At 48.6% G+C, this 16,472-nt stretch overlaps 1 protein-coding gene across 7 annotated transcripts in view; it reads left to right on the forward strand.

Moving 5' to 3' along the window:
- TNIK (TRAF2 and NCK interacting kinase) overlaps nucleotides 1-16,472 on the forward strand; it is a 167,672-nt gene that overhangs the window by 20,300 nt on the left and 130,900 nt on the right. For all 7 annotated transcript variants that reach the window (XM_069792725.1, XM_069792724.1, XM_069792729.1 and 4 more), the window contains exon 2: nucleotides 8,565-8,630. In XM_069792725.1, the coding sequence (XP_069648826.1) occupies nucleotides 8,565-8,630 (66 nt within the window). The remainder of the gene's footprint in view (nucleotides 1-8,564; nucleotides 8,631-16,472) is intronic.

Consider the following 16,472-nt stretch of genomic DNA (forward strand, 5'->3'; position numbering starts at 1 on the left):
GAAGTTGTGTGCTTGAATTAGGCATATGTTGAAGTGGCTGACTGTACTGGGGCTGCATTCATCTTAACACGGCGTTGAAAACCTCAGGGTTCACTTAGCAGTAGTGCTTTTGCTGGTGCTTCTGGGCTGATTGACTTCTAACTCTTCTAGATGAACAGTCTTCTGTGAACTGGGCTTATCATACAACTGCAAACAATTCGTGGAGTCCATCCTGGGGATCTATGGGGTGTGCTGTAGAGGTTTATAAATGAGAGAGGATTGTCTGATTTGGAGGGAGTCCAACTTCAAATGAAGCATAAGTAGAATTGTATTGTCTTAAGGGTTATTGAATATCTCAGTCAGCATCTTCCTACTATGGTGAGACTCATGGAGGGCAGATGTTGATCTTCATTATCTTCAAGTCAAAACTCGTTGCCTCTTGCTTGAGTGACATCAGGATGAGATGGAGTGACCTTGTTGCTAGCGATGCTTAGGTCAGGCTTTTGAAGAAATGGAGAAGAGGCTTGGACCCTTCTTGTTTTGACTGCTGTAAGTGTGTAGCCTGTGGATGGCTTTTCCTTAGACTGGGCTGCTCCAGCGTGCCCTGCTGGGGCAAGGTTAGCTTTGTATATGTCAGCGTAGTCATTGTTGTCCTCTCCTGGTATCAGTACTGCATCTTGGGCTGTGGGACCCACTGTCTGCAGTGGTACAGATGCATCACGGTTTGGAAAATCTCTGTTTCCAGGTTTGTATGTGTTCCTTACTGGCTTGGAGCTCCCGTGTTTCATATTTGTGGAGGGTGTACAGAATGGCTGCTTTTTCTATTGACATGGTAGGTAGGAGAAATTAGGTCAGAAGAACTCTAATTTTGTGTGTGAAGTGCTAGTCCGTGAGCAGGAAATCTGGAATAGGTCAACATATTGTAGCTTCAGTGGCTTGGTCTCAGCAGGACCAAGTGGGACCGGACGGTGTATGTGCACAGGGGATTTTTTTACTTTTCTTCCTTCAGTAGTGGTGTTGGCTATACCTTTGCTGGCTGGCGGCTACAAATCCACACTTATGTCTTAAATTGAACAGGTAATAGTTGAAGGAGTAATCCAACTTTATTGACTGAAAAGCCCAATGTGGTGATTAGTTCTTATTTAATTTTGCTGTTGCCAACTATTGGCAGATCTTAACATTTTGGAAAGGAAGGAGACGCACGTGTGGTGGCTGGAGCTTTACTGCAGCAAGAAGCTAGGGAGAGGAGTGGTTGGAGACCTGGGAGAGCTGATTTATGGTTTAGGAAGAGGAGATGGGCAGAGCACAGAAGTGGCTCTCTGTAGGGGCTGGAGGAGCAGCTCCTGGTGAGATGCTGAAGAGGAGTGGTTCAAACAGATTTGTAAACAGGCTTCTCTCAGCTGTCAAGTGGAGAAATTTTTCTCCTGTTAATAACTTAGCCTTGACAACAGTTTTTCTTTTGCTGTATAGGAGTGTTGTTTCTCGACTAACATCTTCGTTTAAGATACGGAGCTGGGTGTTTGGGGGTGAGGGAGGACAAACTGCTTCTTCAAAATGAAAACAAAACCCTCGGCGAGTTCCTTATTACTCCTCCAAGTAGAGCAGCTTGTATTGCTTGAGTAGGCAGGAGGTGCAGTGGTAGATGGCATTGATGATAGTTTGTCTTGTGAGTCGCTGGATAGGTGGGCGAAGGAGGGGAAAAGTACCAAAGCTAGGAGGAGAAGACGTGAGATTAAGCAATCCCTGTGAGGGCTGAGTAGCATCCAGTAGTCCATTGTGGTTCTGCTTCACTACTTGGCTTATGACCAAAGCAAAATATCTAAAAAAAAAAAAAAAAAACCAAACCAACAAAAAAAACCCCAAACCTGTGCAGCCTGTTGAAATTTTTTGCACTTTTTGCACTGCTTTAATGGGCAGGCTTAGGGCTATGTCTGTGTGATGGGAAGGCAGCATTTGAAGCTCAGAAAGGTAATGTCCCCAACCTCTTTTTCTGGAAGTTCCCAGTAACTCAATCAATATTTCGTTGCCTTGGCCTTTGCCTTCCTGCTTTGCTTGCTGGTGTCTGTGGCTTTGTTAGCAATCGTCTCCTAGCTTTTGCGGTCCATCTTCGTGTTACTCACAGGGCTTTTAACTAGAAGTGCCTTGGAGACGGAGACTACTAGTAGGTGACTAAAAAGCAACTGTGCCTTCAAACCTTCCATTTTTCTCTGATTACATGCCATTTGGGGTAGCATCCCCAGGGTGATCTGGACCTTATTCTGTCAAATCATACAAGTGCTTCAATTCCTGCTGTAGAAGCCAGGGTAAAAAGTATGGCAAAATGAGTGAGTTGATGTGTCTTCAGAAGAAATAGCAGTTGACTTCTTAGAGCTTGGCATTGCTTAGGTCCTGATGTTTGGGAGATGTGCATGGCTGTCTACAGAGCCTCTGACTTTGCTAACATGAAGGATGGCTTCACAGAGCATGGCCCAGCTCGGACATTTGGCCTTGGGAAGCAAAATCTGGGCAAGTATATAGTGTGTGAACTAAAGGCTCATACTCATTCCTCATAGTGATGTTTTGCATAATCAGAAATACATTATCCCGATGGTAATTTAACGTGTGGAACTGTACTGCTGAAGGGCTTTTCTGACTCTACTGCATTCCTCACGAAGCCTTTCTCACACTCTGAATTAATGATCTTCCTCTCCTCATTGGAGCTTCGTGGGGTTAGAAGACTCAACTTTCTCCAGGAGGTTGTGTACGTACACTATATCTCTAGACAACCGCTTGTGTTGAGAGCGCTGCCCATTGTTGTCATGCCAAGCTGTGTGACGCTGGGTGGGATTATGGCTGTACTGTGTTGTCCGCGTGCCCTGGCATTGCTATTAATTTATGAGAGCCAACTGTTTGGGAAGAATGACCCTTCGGTGCTTCCCAGTGCCAAAATCTCTCCTTGCGACTGCCAGGACTTGTCGAAGCAGAGGCACCTGTGCACAGGCAGAGCTCACTGGTCTAGTATTGGGGGTCGTGAGTAAATGGCTTTGTAAGCCTGCTTTGGTTCTTGAGGATGCCGGATCAGTTTAATGGGCTCTCCTGTTGAGGCTGTTTTATTATGGAGCTGTAAGGCAGAGGCTCATAAAATCCTGATGTTTGGGAACGTTAGTTGCACAGGCTGTAATCTTAGTGGAGATTAAAAAAACTCTTGTAGTGCCATGGAGTTGCTTCAGCTAACTAGTGCCTGGGGATGCTCCTCTGTTACTGACCCATAACTGCGTGCTGCCCCCAGTTATACAGTGTGTTTTCCTTCTCTAGGGTTATAACATTTGCTTAATGACTGGTTATCTCCATGATTTTTGGCTGGAAGTTGTCATTAGCTGCTCAGAATTGTGGGACTAAGTGCACAATGATTATAGAGGCTCTGATCTCTCATTTCCCCTCCCGTGCATTCACAGCAATCGTGGTTTAATTGGTGTGCCCCTCGGTTCCCCCCAGCACCTCTCCGCTGTCTCCTCATGTAACCCTTCCTGTTACTTACCTTTTGTGTGGGCTAGAAGGGAGAAAAATGAAGCTCCTTCGAGGAAAACAAGCAGTTTTGGTGTACAGACTGTGTATAAATGCTTCTTTTGTTTGTGGACGTCTGCATGGCCGTATTTAAGGACAGCTAAATGGTGATCCGCTAACTCAGTGGTCACCATAGCCAACACCACCAGTATGCACCTGCAAGCTGACTTAGGCCTGGATATGGATATTACTCTCTAAATAGCCTCCTCAAGCAAAGTGTTGGCTCTTTTGTGCCTTGGACTCGTTGAGATGTCATGGTGTAGGCAAGGACATCTTTCAGCTTTAGCTCTGCAGGGTCTGGGTTAGGCAGAGCCGGGCGGTTTTAACCAGGAGCGTGCTCCTGCTGCGAGCCCCGCTGCTGCATGCTCCACGCCGATAAGGCCTTCAAAAGGGATGCCTGTTTTGTTGCTGAAATTTGGATACATCCTGCTTTAACATCCACGTACAGCAGTCCCTTTTCTGATAATGCAGCAGTTTTAAATATACTGTTTATCGAAATAAAGTGGACTCTTTTTTTTTCTGTGATGTTGCTGGAAAAGATGATGCTCTTGCCTTGTTCTGTGTCTCAGACCGGTTTTAGCCACTGAGACTTCAGTAGCACTGATTTTCCTGGAAGGTGGGTGAGGAGCATAACAATTTCCCCCTTGAATTTGAGCCTGTCCTGGCTGCAGCTGTGGAAGCAGGGTCAGATCCTGGCACGGGACAGCTCGGGTGCCAGCCCGTCCCTGGCTGGAGGACCACTGGGTCTGTGCAGCCCTTGCCACGGGTGCCACTATGTACAACATTTCCCATCCCGTGAGCAACTGAAAGATCCTCTTGTTGAGTGTTCCGTTGCTTCATGAAGAGCCCCGTGCCTGAGTTTGCTCCCATGTCTTCTGGCACGAATTCTGAGTAACTTGTCCTCCTCAACGAGGCTTTGTGTGCCGTGGCTGATGAGCGGCCGTGCCGGGTCCGGTGACACCTTCCTATAGAGAAAACTACAGCTGGGCTCTTCTGGGAGTGGGGCACTAAGCCTGCACCACCCCAGAAAGCTTAACTTACTTTTTTTTTTTTTTTTTTTTTAAACTAAAAAGAAGCTCTTTCTTTCCTTAGCAGGAAATGGTTGATCTGTGCGTCGTTGCAGGTCTAAAACGGGAATAGCTGATAGTCAGCGATGTGCAAATGTCCGCCGGCATCCCTGTGGCTCTGCAACCCCTGCCTGGGCTTGCGCGGCTGCCCCTGCCTTGCCTGCCCCTCCTGGGGCTGGCGTGGGGGCTGTGGCCGCTGCTGGCCCCTATTTTAATTTCTAGGGCTTGGAGCTAATGTGGTCTGAAATTGTCTCTGCCTTGCTGCGGTGCGAGGGTGTTGGGGTCTCCCGAGCACAGCCCCGGCTGGCGCTGGGTTTTGCCTCTGCCCTTGCCCCTGCCTGCCTTTCTGCTCCCCTTCTTTCAGGCAGGCTGGGACCCTACCTTGGTGTACGGGCTGTCGGCAGAGCCTTGGTGCTACTACAACCATACAAATCCTTTTCTGCCTGAAGCTAATGTAGAGCTGAAAATCAATCTGTGGGTTTGTCTTAAATGCGGGTTCTTTCCCCCCGTTTTAAACAGTGCATCTTCTTTTCCTAAACTAACAGATCGCCTGATTTTTTTTACTTTTATTGCGGGCTTGTTATTTAGTCCAGATGTTTTCAGTTAAAAAAAAAAAAACCAATAGTGTTTGTGAAGGCAGTCTAGTGCGTGGGAAGAGGAGGCTGCGGTAGCAGGAGGGCTGCAGCCTCACCGACCGCGTGTCCCTCTTCGATGTGGGAGAGGGCATCAGCAGAAGGTGGTAGGTGCCAGGCTGGAAGCAGCTGTGTGTAATGAGCTTTGAGGCCACCTCCAGCCAAGTGCAACCCAGCACGCTGCTGTGAGCCCTGATCTGCAGCACAGGCTATATTTGGTCTGAGATTACTCCCTGCTTGGCCTGGATTGGTCTCCATCGGGGCTCTGCGGGGTGGATTTCTTTTCCCCTGGCTAACATAAGAGCCCCCATGCAGCGTGCCTCTGTATTTTCCTCCCTTGCTGCCTGCTCCAGCCTGCCCGAGCTGCTGTCACTGCTCTCTGGTACCCTCCTGAAGCATCTCAGCTGGGACTTTGCAGGGGTGCAAGGTGCAGGATGTGCCCCTGGTACCAGGGACAGCCTATTCCCCAGCAGCCATTAAGATGCAAAGCTCTTTTCTGTGTAGGAACCCGTCTGGGAGAGGCCAGTGGAAAGAGGGAATTTTTCCCCCCTGCCCGCCCCATCCTCTGCTTTGTATTTTCTGGAAGGGCCATTAATAACACATTACTCCTGGGCGCTAACAGTGGCTGTTGGGAAGAAGTGTTGTCCCTTCGACCAGGGAAAAAGCAAGGCCGAGGAGGGCAGCGTGGCTGGGAGGAGAGATCAGCCCCCTCTGCTCGCAGACGGCATGTTGCCGGCATTCCCGGTGTGTTGCCATGGCTGTGCCGAGATGGGGCTGCTTGTGCCAGCACTCAGGGGAGAAGTGTCACTCAGCGCTGTGCTGCGAGATGCCCAGTTACCTTGGCGATGCTTCTGGAAAAATCCCGGAGAGGAATTGGGATGCAGGGGGGATGTGCAGCAGGGAAATTGCTCTGGGGGGGGGTGGGAGCTGGAGAGGGAGCTGTGGATGGTGGGAGCAGTGGGGGAAAGCCGTCCCGGTGCACGAGGAGCCCCTGGTTAGCCCAAAGCTGCCCTGGCTAAAGCGGGGTGGTGGCAGCGGAGGCAGGCGTGGGGCTGGGGGGTCTGCAACCAAGTGATGGATGGACTGGGATAAACCTGATGGAGCCGCACCACATCCGACGTTTGCACACATTAGAGGAGTGAGAAGTGACCTGGGATGGTGGGAGGGGGTACTCTTTGGTTTGAGGATTTGTGGAAAGAGGTTGGAAAACACATTGCAAAGAGGAGTTCTTTTTATCAGAAATGGCCAGCTGCATCCCTGCATGTTTCTCCAAACCTCCTGATCATCTGCCCTAGGCACAGCTTTCTTCTCCCTTAATCTCCTAGTGAATATTCAAAAATAGATATACTTGTAGCACTGGAAAAGCCTCTTTCAGAGTTGTTTCGGCACTGCAGAGAACAACCCTTAGGAAAGACACTCAAAAAATAAACAGCAGCTGCTGCCATGTTTCCCCCCTTCCTTTGTCACCCAGTTTGTGGAAACCTGGTGTACCACCGGTTCCCTTTCCCATCCGTTCATGGTGTTTCCCTGCCTGGTCCCACGGCAGTAAAGCCACGGGATGTCTGCACCCGGCTGAGTTGCTGCGTACTAGAAACCTGTTGTGCTGCAGCTTCACCCGTAGTGCCCGAGTGTCCGGCTGAAGGTTAGTTGGGGTATATTTGCATCAGGGCAGATGATCAGGAGGTTTGGAGAAACATGTCCTCTGTGGTCTCCAAGCCTTCTCCACCCAGCTTCCCTGCCCTTTGCTGCAGATGGTCCCACCGAAGGCTGAGCTGAGGCTCCCACCCTTGGAGCTCCCCGGGGAAGCTGCGCATATAGCAGAGAAATGGGCAGAAGTAGGATGTAGCGTTTCTAAACGTATGGGGTGATTAGAGGGGTTGCTGTGACCCTGCCATGGAGGTGTGCCGAACGCTGGCAGGTACCTGGCAGCGCACGTTCTGGGCCGGGTGGAAAGCTGCCTCAGTCACGTCAAGACTTGGATTAATTTACCTGCGGCGTTATTAGTATGTTGAATCTTGCATCTCAGCTGCTCACAAAGACCCAGTGTTTGACTTTTGGACCCAAAAGTTGTCTTGAGCTGATGTCGGCTTTGTAATGAATGAAACCTCTATGTCCGTAACGTGGTGGTGGGTGTCCCTCTCCCGTCTCCCAAGGAGCGCTGCTGGCTGATCCTCCTTTGCCTGTTAGAGCCGCCAATTGACCCGTCTGCATCCGCTTGGGTCGCAGCTGGCAGTCCTTTGCTGACTGGGATGCCAAGTCATTCGATAGCTCAAATGATTCAAAATCCAGCTGGGAGGATGGGTGGTGGCGTGGGAGCCAGGGGCACCCGTGTCCTGGGTGGGTGGGTGGGCTGGGGGGGCCACAGGGGTGCGAAGCCCCCCAGGGTGCCGGGATGCCTCGGTGTCCGCCAGCTTCCACGGGGATCACGCTATCCAAAATTGGAGTGATGAGTACGGGAGAAGGAGGAGGAGCGGAAGAGTATAAATAAAGCTTCTGGAAGGGGAAAACCCACCAAGAGGAGAAAATAGCAGCGCTGGCTTATTCTTTCCCCACCCTCCCTCGTACCTCTCTGCTCGTATCGTCTTTTAACTGTGCCGGCGGGTGCACTCCAGCTTCTGCACGCGTGTGTGCTTGTGTGTGCCTGCCCTTCCCCTAGCTGGGCACAGACTGGGCAGAGGGGGGTCTGGGGACGGGTTTTGATGCTTCGGTGCCACCGTCCAAATCATTGTGTCCTCATGTAGCACTGCCCTAGATCTACTCGTCTCAGTTGACAAATCAGAATGTCAATGGGCAGGATGCACCAAAACAAAAATGGCATTTAGGCCAAGTAACGCTAATGCTACTGACCTCACAAATAGACCTGGAAAACCCTGTTTTGAGCCCCAAAGTGACATCCTGCCAGTTAGCTTGTTTTATTCCAAAGCTGATGCATAAGAAAACTTAAGTTTTAATAGCCAATAATTACTATTCTGTTTAAAACATACACCGAGCGTTCATATTTCAAGCAGATGATAGTCAAACGGATCGCTGCTTGCTCACAGGCACCCGCCTGGTATCTCCCAGCCCAGATGCTGGAGGTGGGCAGCACTGGGCAGAGCCGCGCTGCCAGCGGTGCTGCGGCTGCCCGCGCCGGGAGGGCTCGGCAGGGCTGCCACCGGGACGGTGCCGTGCTTCTGCTCATCGTCACTGTAATGTGAATCCCGGGGCTGCCCGAAAAGCTTAACAGACTCAGAATATTTGTCAGTGAAATGTTGATCTGTCTTTGTCGAATGTTTATTTTTGCAGAAATCTGTGAGTATTGCTTATTGAATTTTTTTTCTCTTTCCCCTTCCTTTTCTCCTAGGATCCTGCAGGAATCTTTGAACTGGTGGAGCTTGTTGGCAACGGTACCTATGGGCAGGTCTATAAGGTAAGGGCTCCAGCTGAAGTGATCCTGTTTGCCTCGGCCATGCGTTGAACATGGAGCATCCCAGCACATCGTCTTGGCTAGGTTTGACCTGTTTCAGGCCTGACAAGAAGCCTTGCTGAACTCCGGCCTTTTGGTTTTGTGTGCAAGTACTGCGTAACACACAGAGCTCTTATTATAAGCAATTCATATTAGTTCTGAAACTGTCACTAAAAAATAAATCGCTTTTTTTTTTTCTCTTCCCCCAGTTGCTTTTTATTGATTATATGATGAGGAGGGAGTGAAAAGTCTGTGCTTTAATAGATAAATCTCGATCTCTTCTAAGAGCTGAGTTTATGGCTGCAGTAGGCTGCCAAATGAGTTTGCTACAGTCTAGTGCTCTGCTCACACGCAGGCTGGCTACCGCCCTTTCCACCGGCAGAAACCTGCTGTAAGAAAAAACACAACCGTCAATAGGCTTGCTTTAAATTTCTATAAACATCTGGAAGCAGCTCTCCAGATGAGAATAATGAGGGGGCTGTGGAGAACAGAATTTTAAACCCATTAACTTCTGTACAAGAATGTTTAAAATGTCCATCCTCTGCTAAATTACATCACCCGTCCTAAACACCTCTTAGCTTGGGGGATTTCCAGAATTTGTCATCTTGGTGGGTTTTTTTGTGGATGATTCTTGTGGGGTTGGGGAGGGATTGAATTGTTTCAAAGTCTGGGTTTATCTGCACTTAATATATTGGCGGGGAGATATTTCTCAGCACAGTTGCATGAGGAATTTGCCAAATATTTTGGGTCTGCTGGGAGACAACAGCTTCCCGGGCCCCATTCTCCAAAAACTTCTGTATGTATGGGCACAAGTTCTGTGTATACTTGTGTGTGTGTGTGCGCGCGCGCGCACAGAGATCCTATTTACCTGCCATGCCCATACTATCTTTTGACTATAAAAAAGAATATATTCATGTGCTTCTACTGTATCGCTTGGAAGGCATAGCTCTTGCCTGTCATGTGGTAAAAGACAACGAGCCGCCCCTGCTGAAGAGGAGAGAAGGGTGCTTAAAAAGCTACCTGTCGATAAATATTTGTTCTGAATTGTGATTTCACCATCCTCCTGCTGTAGGCTAATCCCATCAGTATGAGGATAGAGGGGTTGAAGTGAGCCAAAGATTAAGTGGAACTGCTGGAGTTTCAAGTGTGTGGATTTTTTAACTGGAATAAGTTTAAAAAAAAAACCAAACAAAAACAAAGGGACACCCCCCTCACTCCGCCAAATTGTTCTTATCAAGGTTATATTCCAGGGAGCCTTCCCCTCTGGTATTGGTTGTTTTTCCACCGTGCGCTCCCCATCACGAGAGCTCCCTTCTGAACTGTTTTTCTTCTCAGCTGCTAAAATAATGGTAGAGGGTGACCTAATTTTAACTGGTGCATATTTCTAACAATCAGTGGAAACTATGCGCCTTTAATGGCCTTTTGAAAGCGTCATGTTTTTGTGGAGAGCAGAAAAGGGAAATAAGCTAGCTGGTGCTGGCGCTGCTGGTTGCATGGCTCTGCTGATCGCGTTTCCTCTTGCTGTGTTTGATTCTTTTGGTGCGTCTGTGTGTTACCTTATGGGGTGAAAAAAACCGCCCAGAAATGTTCAAGTGTAGGCTTTCTGGGAGTTGAACACTTCTGTGTTCCCTTTTTGTCCTGCTGTACAAGAAAAAATCCTCCTCTTAATGGTTTTTAACTTGCTGGAGTAATCAGGTTGTCCTCGGTGTGATTCACTTGGTACCGGTGCCAGACGGGATGGTGACGGGGGTGGAGGGGGGAATGCTGCTATCCAAACCGAATTAGTAAGTATTGAGGTATGAGTTCAGGCGAAGACTGACTTCAGAGCTCTCTTAAACTGAAGTCTTGGAATAGCACCCGCTCTATAAACAAAAGGAGACTTTGATATAAAGCATACATAACTGTTTATGGTGTCCCACCCTAAAACCCAGTGCAGAAATAAGATCTCTGCGATTCTTTTCCTCCAGATACCACCGCTGTATTTATCTCTCGCAGCAAAACAAATGGATCAACTTTCAAGACACACAGACCTTCTGGCTCCCTCCTAAAACAGCCTTTAGAAGTGGTCCATACCTAGGAGCAGTGTCTTCTGTAATTAGATGCTTGTTCCGCTGACATTTCAAACCCATCTCAGGCGAGGCTGGGGTATTCCCACTCCTCTATGCTGGTGCCACTGGAGGTGCACCATTGCTGTCCTCTTAGAGGCTGTGTGTGCCTCTGGTTGTATTTTTGGATGTGGAAGGAATAATTCATTGTGGTGTCTGCTCTGGTGCTGGCTTCCTAGCCTGAGCTTTGCAGGTCCATCCCCTGCGCTCTCTGCCGGGAGCCTGGTGAGCATCACCTCCCCTTCACATGGCTGGTCCCTTTCTGAAGCAAGAAGAGTAACTCTCGTTGGGAAGAGGCAAAAGTGAGATGCTTATTCCAGGCAGGGGAGAGCATCTTATATTTGTGTGCTGCGAGACTGCTGAAACAGGACGGCAGCCCTGATGTTTCCCCCAGAAAACCTGACTTAGTACCCAGCTCTAACACTGCCACATGGCTGTATTTGTGTTGGAGACTACAGGTGTCCTGGTGGTAACCAGCTGGCCTGCCCAGGACCTGGAAGGACACATGCAAGGTGCAAACCTCCCATTGATCCCATGGGATAAAGTGCACGGTTACGTTGTTCTGACGACTGAATGATAGCACAACCCTACAGGGTGGGTAGCCTGAGAAATGTCTGGTAGTACCACAGTAACGGGAGCGTCATGAAAAGGAATGGTTTGGGCCGCTTAAAGAATGCCCTCCAATGGTATTAGCAAAAATGATTTAATAGGAATTTATATAAAAGCACGACTTCACAGAATTCAATGGCCAAGTTCACTCTGTTACTTAATACATGGATGAAACGTACACAGGAAAATTAAGTTAGAAACAAACTAGAATAATGTATACAGAAACAGAAGATGCAATAGGGTAAAAGAGAAACATACAAAGGAAAATAGGGTTAGAATTGATTTATCGTGATTGGTACAGAGATTGGGAATGTAAAAAGGTAGGGGAGACCCTCCTGTTGAGTCAGGAGGTTCAGAGAAGACCCCCTTGCTTTCTAAACTCCTGTCGGAGTCTGGGTGCGGCTGGATCAACTCCTAGTCCCAGACTTGGTCAACGGTTTATATCTAAAGCAATTATAGTAGCAGCGTGAGATTCATTCACAGTTGAATAAAGTTCACAATGGTGACTTACGTATAGATTTGAAAAGCAATATTTGTAATATACTTGCTATAGAATATTTAGGTTAGTACATACACACATGCACAAAGACACTAAGAGATATACATATAAGCAAGTAAAAGAGGTATACCTGTTAAAAATTCCCCTCGAGTTCAGTGAAAATATTCAAGTCAAACGCTTCCGCATCTTTCTCGAGGGGCGAAGGGTTGAGCCTCAAGGAGCGGAAAGTATCAGCCCAAGTCTTGCCGGCTTTCGGTGACAGACCTCCGATCTTTGCAAACTGAAGAGTTTGCGAGCTCTGAGAGCTGTCCCGCTCGGGGGAGATGCCGGTCACAGCTGCTGCGGTCCAGGAGAGCTCAGAGGGTCTCACTTAGTACTGCTGTTTATAAGTTTGTGAAATGATTGGGCTATAGTCATCAGCAAATTACTGGGATTCCAGTAGCGCTGGTACCGTTTCACATGAGTTACGATTCAGATAAGGAAGGCTCCAAGGCTGTCAGAGAATGAGTTAAGATTCAGATACGGGATGTTCCAAGGCTGTCGGGAGAGGACTGAGATATGTCCCAAGGTTGTCAGGAAATGACTCATTATCCCTATTCCCGTCCCCAGCCTCTGCCAGGCAGGAGGAGTCCTTGGTACGGTCAGTGCAGCTCCCTGTCTTAGCCATGCAAGAGTTCCTGGCGCGGTAAAGGGACACTTAACCGCCCAACTCATTACACTTCTGCTAAGGCCTAACAAGTTTGTAGATCAGCCCAGAGATGAGGAAGAAATGCAGCACCACAGGGAGCCATCAGAGACCAGTGGTTCAGGGAGCCAACCTCAGGATCCACTATGTTGGAGAGCTTGGGGAGACCCTGCCACAGCACATGCCTTCTCCTTGCTCGTAGTTAAAAAGAACATATTGGCCAAGTCCGGTGCACGCTAAGAGCTCCCAGAGGGAATGCACCCCTCCGCTGCAGCATGGGCACCGGGATGAAGCTCGCTGCCCATCTTGCTTTGATCCTGCTTTCTGGGTCATGATCCGAAGATCCCTTTCAGGTGGTACCCAATGCTTCTGTAAATCAAAGCCTTGTTCTCTAAGGCTTGTGTTCCAGAGGCAAAGGTAACTTGTTCGGATTGATCTCTGTATTTTCAAGTAAAGGCCTTTCTTTGCTCAGGACTGCAGGTTAAAACAGCACTTTGGTGCTTCCCAGCTCTGGCCATACCCCAGTGACATCCGAATGCTGCAGGAGCCCTCAGCAGCAACCCGCTCTGCTCTCTCTCGTCTAACCCCAACCACAAGCTCTTCACTTTGGATAATTGCAGAGAGAAATAACGTTCCTCGTTTGCTGCTTAACAATCTCTTGTGAATAGCTTGATTTTTATTTTAATGAGAGACCGCACCGTTGATGGTTTATCTCTCTAATTGAATTGGAAGCTTTTCTTTATTTTCTAATAATCCTGCATCTAATGTTACAGATTGTAAACTGTTTTTGATAAAAGGCTGAGAGCTTGCTAGCTCTTCTGCCAGACATTGTTGCAGTAGTGGATTTTTGTGTCCTTGGATTTTCTTTTTTTTAATTTAAGGTGTTTAAAGAAATGGCTAACAGGCATCAACAGGCATACGGTGAGTTGGACTTGGGGAATTGAGCCATTGCCTCGCTGTTTTTTAGCAGGTCGCTGATGGCTGAAAGCAAAACTGTAAACACAAAAATCACTAAGACTCTTTAGAGAATTATCTAAAGTGTGAGGAAATGCTGCTTTTATGTTCCAGAACGTTATTATTACTGCTTATCTCTACTTTGCATTAGAGAGCGAGCAAAAAATCCTTAAAATACTGTGTATGCTTAGACTGCCTGGATAAATCACAGCATCAGGGCCGCGACTGCTGGTGTGTCACACACCAATAAATACATGGGTTGAAAGAAAAAGGACACTAGGTTACTCAGAAATACCTTTCCAACAGATAGTTACACAGCTGGGGGAAGACTTGCAGTGGGCTACTTGTTGTGCACTGAATATGTTAAAAACCAAAGCAATCCCCTGCTGGTTTTAGACCTGCTTAGCCATGGGCGTTCGCACGCTGGCCTGTGCACAGCGTCGCCAAAGCAGAATTTTGATGCAAGCTTTTGCAGTAGTGAAAAAAATCAGTAAATAGGTCAGATGGTAACCTTTGCCTATCTCATCTTGTGTAGTTTTACAGCATTGAGCCGGGAAATAAATGATGTTGAGATTACATATGCACATGCTTCTTCCCAACCGTACCAGGAGGACAACGGTCATTAATGCCAAGTGCTGCTTTGCTGAGTGCCCTGGGGATGCGGCTCTCCATTTACAGCTTTAGCAAGGCTTTATTTTACAGGGTACAAGATACAGTACTGTGGGCTAACTCCATAACTGCACAATAACTATTGATTGTTTAATTAGCTGGTAAATGCCATATAATCGCTAAGCCATTACGCAGCATTATTCTGTGCTCTAATTTAGAGTGTGTGGGATCCACGAGCCACAAGCCTTACAGCCGTGGCTCCCCGGGGAGCTCCTCCACCATCATCAGAGGATGGGGCAGAGCAGGGGTCACCCCCCGGGAGCCACCTCATGGTGCCACCAGCCACCTCCAGGCAGGACGCCAGGCCCCGGGCTGTCCCTGTCCCCTGCCAGCCCAAGTTAGGCAGGCATTTGAAGAGGACACGGTTTTTGCAATTGCTCGTTGTTGTGCTGCGTTGTGTCTGTCTGGGGTATATTACATGGGGTGTGTGTATGAAGAAATGCATCCCAAGGTCTTTTGTCAGGGTTTATTTACTTATTATGCAGCTGGAGTTTGCCAGAAGCCGGGACTGATCCACCTGGAGGCAAACCCCCAGGTTTGGCCCAGTAGATGAAGAAGTTGAGGTGCGTGGGTATGAGAAAGTGAGTAAAGCATCTGAAATCCAAGATTGGCTGTTGCTGGAGAGGTGGGAGCAGCAGCGCTGCTGGGACACTTTGGTCCCTGAGTCAAACCCCTGAGACTGTCCCGAGCCCAAGCCTCTTCTCGGTAACATTGTCCCGGAGTTTGTAGATGCCAGACAAGGAGGGATAACGCGTGTCCTGCCCTCCCGGGTGCTGTTTGTGCGCTCCCCTGCACAGCGGCATCCTTCCTAGTGCCACCCCTGGGCATCCCACCGCTGCGGGCTGGTGAAGTAGCAGGTGAATATGCTAAAGAAAGGCTTTTAGAAGACTTTTTTTTTTTTACTTTTTTTTTTTTGAGTGGAAGTATGAGAAAATAACTAATGTGCGGTCTGTGCCACGTTTAGCCTGCCCGAGGTCTGGCTCAGCCTGGCTGCCACTGATCAAGCGCTGGGCCCTTGCATCAGCCCTGGTGAGAGTAGAGACTCTGCAGGCTCCTGGGTCATTATTAGCAGTTCAGATAATTAGCCTGAGTCAAGAATGACATTAATTGTTTTTAATAATCAGTTGTTTTATTGTCTCTCTTTCCGAAAGGCTGATGGTCAATAGTTGGATAATTAATCACTGTTGCTTTTAGCCGTGTGGAAGAAGTTACCATGCTGCACACAATTAATATTTCCTGGGGATTGTTGCTGTAAAGAATTAATCTTAGTTTACATACACAGCTTTTATAGCTGAAGACTGACTGCTGTGCCTTGCTTGAGAGACCGGGCTGAATGCATGCAACCCATGCGCGCTGCCTGCAGACCGGGTCATGCTGCTGGCCACCCCTTGTCCAAACACCTGTCCTGCGGTGGTGGCTGCTGTGTGATGGTCCTGAGCGTGCTGAGGGCACCTGGTGCCCACTTTCATGGGCCACCAAAGGAATTCAGAGCTCCGTTGTCTTGCAATCTAAACAAACAAGCTTTAACAGCCAGCTATTGCATTTGAAGGTGCATTGTAAGCAATTTCCCTTTTCCCACCTTCTTGTTTATAAAATGAACTGTGGTGTTGTGAGGTTGGGTGTGACTTGAGCCAGATAGGTTCTTCTAGCATCGTATCCTTGGCTTTGGGTCCTTCTTTTTGTTTTCAGCCTCTTCAGAGATCGCTTTTGCTGCATGGCAGGGCAGGCTGAGTGTGACCGCATGTGCGTGTATGCATATAGCCATCCCTCATCATGGTTGGACTGTTGCTGCAGACTGAGGCAAACATATGAGGGCTTGGTACCCTGTGATTTGGGTAGCTCCCTGGCTTTCCCCATGATCTGGTGCTGCGCTGAGAGCCTGCTCCATAGGGCTGAGACAGGGAAGCACCTTGTCTCTGCCCCACCGGTGCAGCAGAGCATTTAACCAGCGCCGAGCAGACGTGCCCCATCCAGGGCTCTTCTTTCCGCTGGGATGGTTTTGGTGGTGGCTGGGACCGCTCACATCCACGTCCAGATATGAACCTGCGTGGGTGGGCACCAGCCGCTCAGCATCTTCAAGGTCGCTTAAGGGCCGTGCGAGCGTGAATGGATTTATGAGACTTACAAGCTGCTTTATAATCCTTTCATATTACAAGCCCAGTATTAAATATTAAGCCATTGTTTCCGCTGGGATGGCTCCCTGTGCTGGCAGAGAGGATGACGGTGCTGCCGTGTGAGGATGCTTGCTGGGCTGGGGGTCTCTGCTGCTGCTGTAGGCACCGGCT

Source organism: Haliaeetus albicilla, chromosome 9 (genome assembly GCF_947461875.1).
Source record: "Haliaeetus albicilla chromosome 9, bHalAlb1.1, whole genome shotgun sequence".
Lineage (NCBI taxonomy): Eukaryota > Metazoa > Chordata > Aves > Accipitriformes > Accipitridae > Haliaeetus > Haliaeetus albicilla.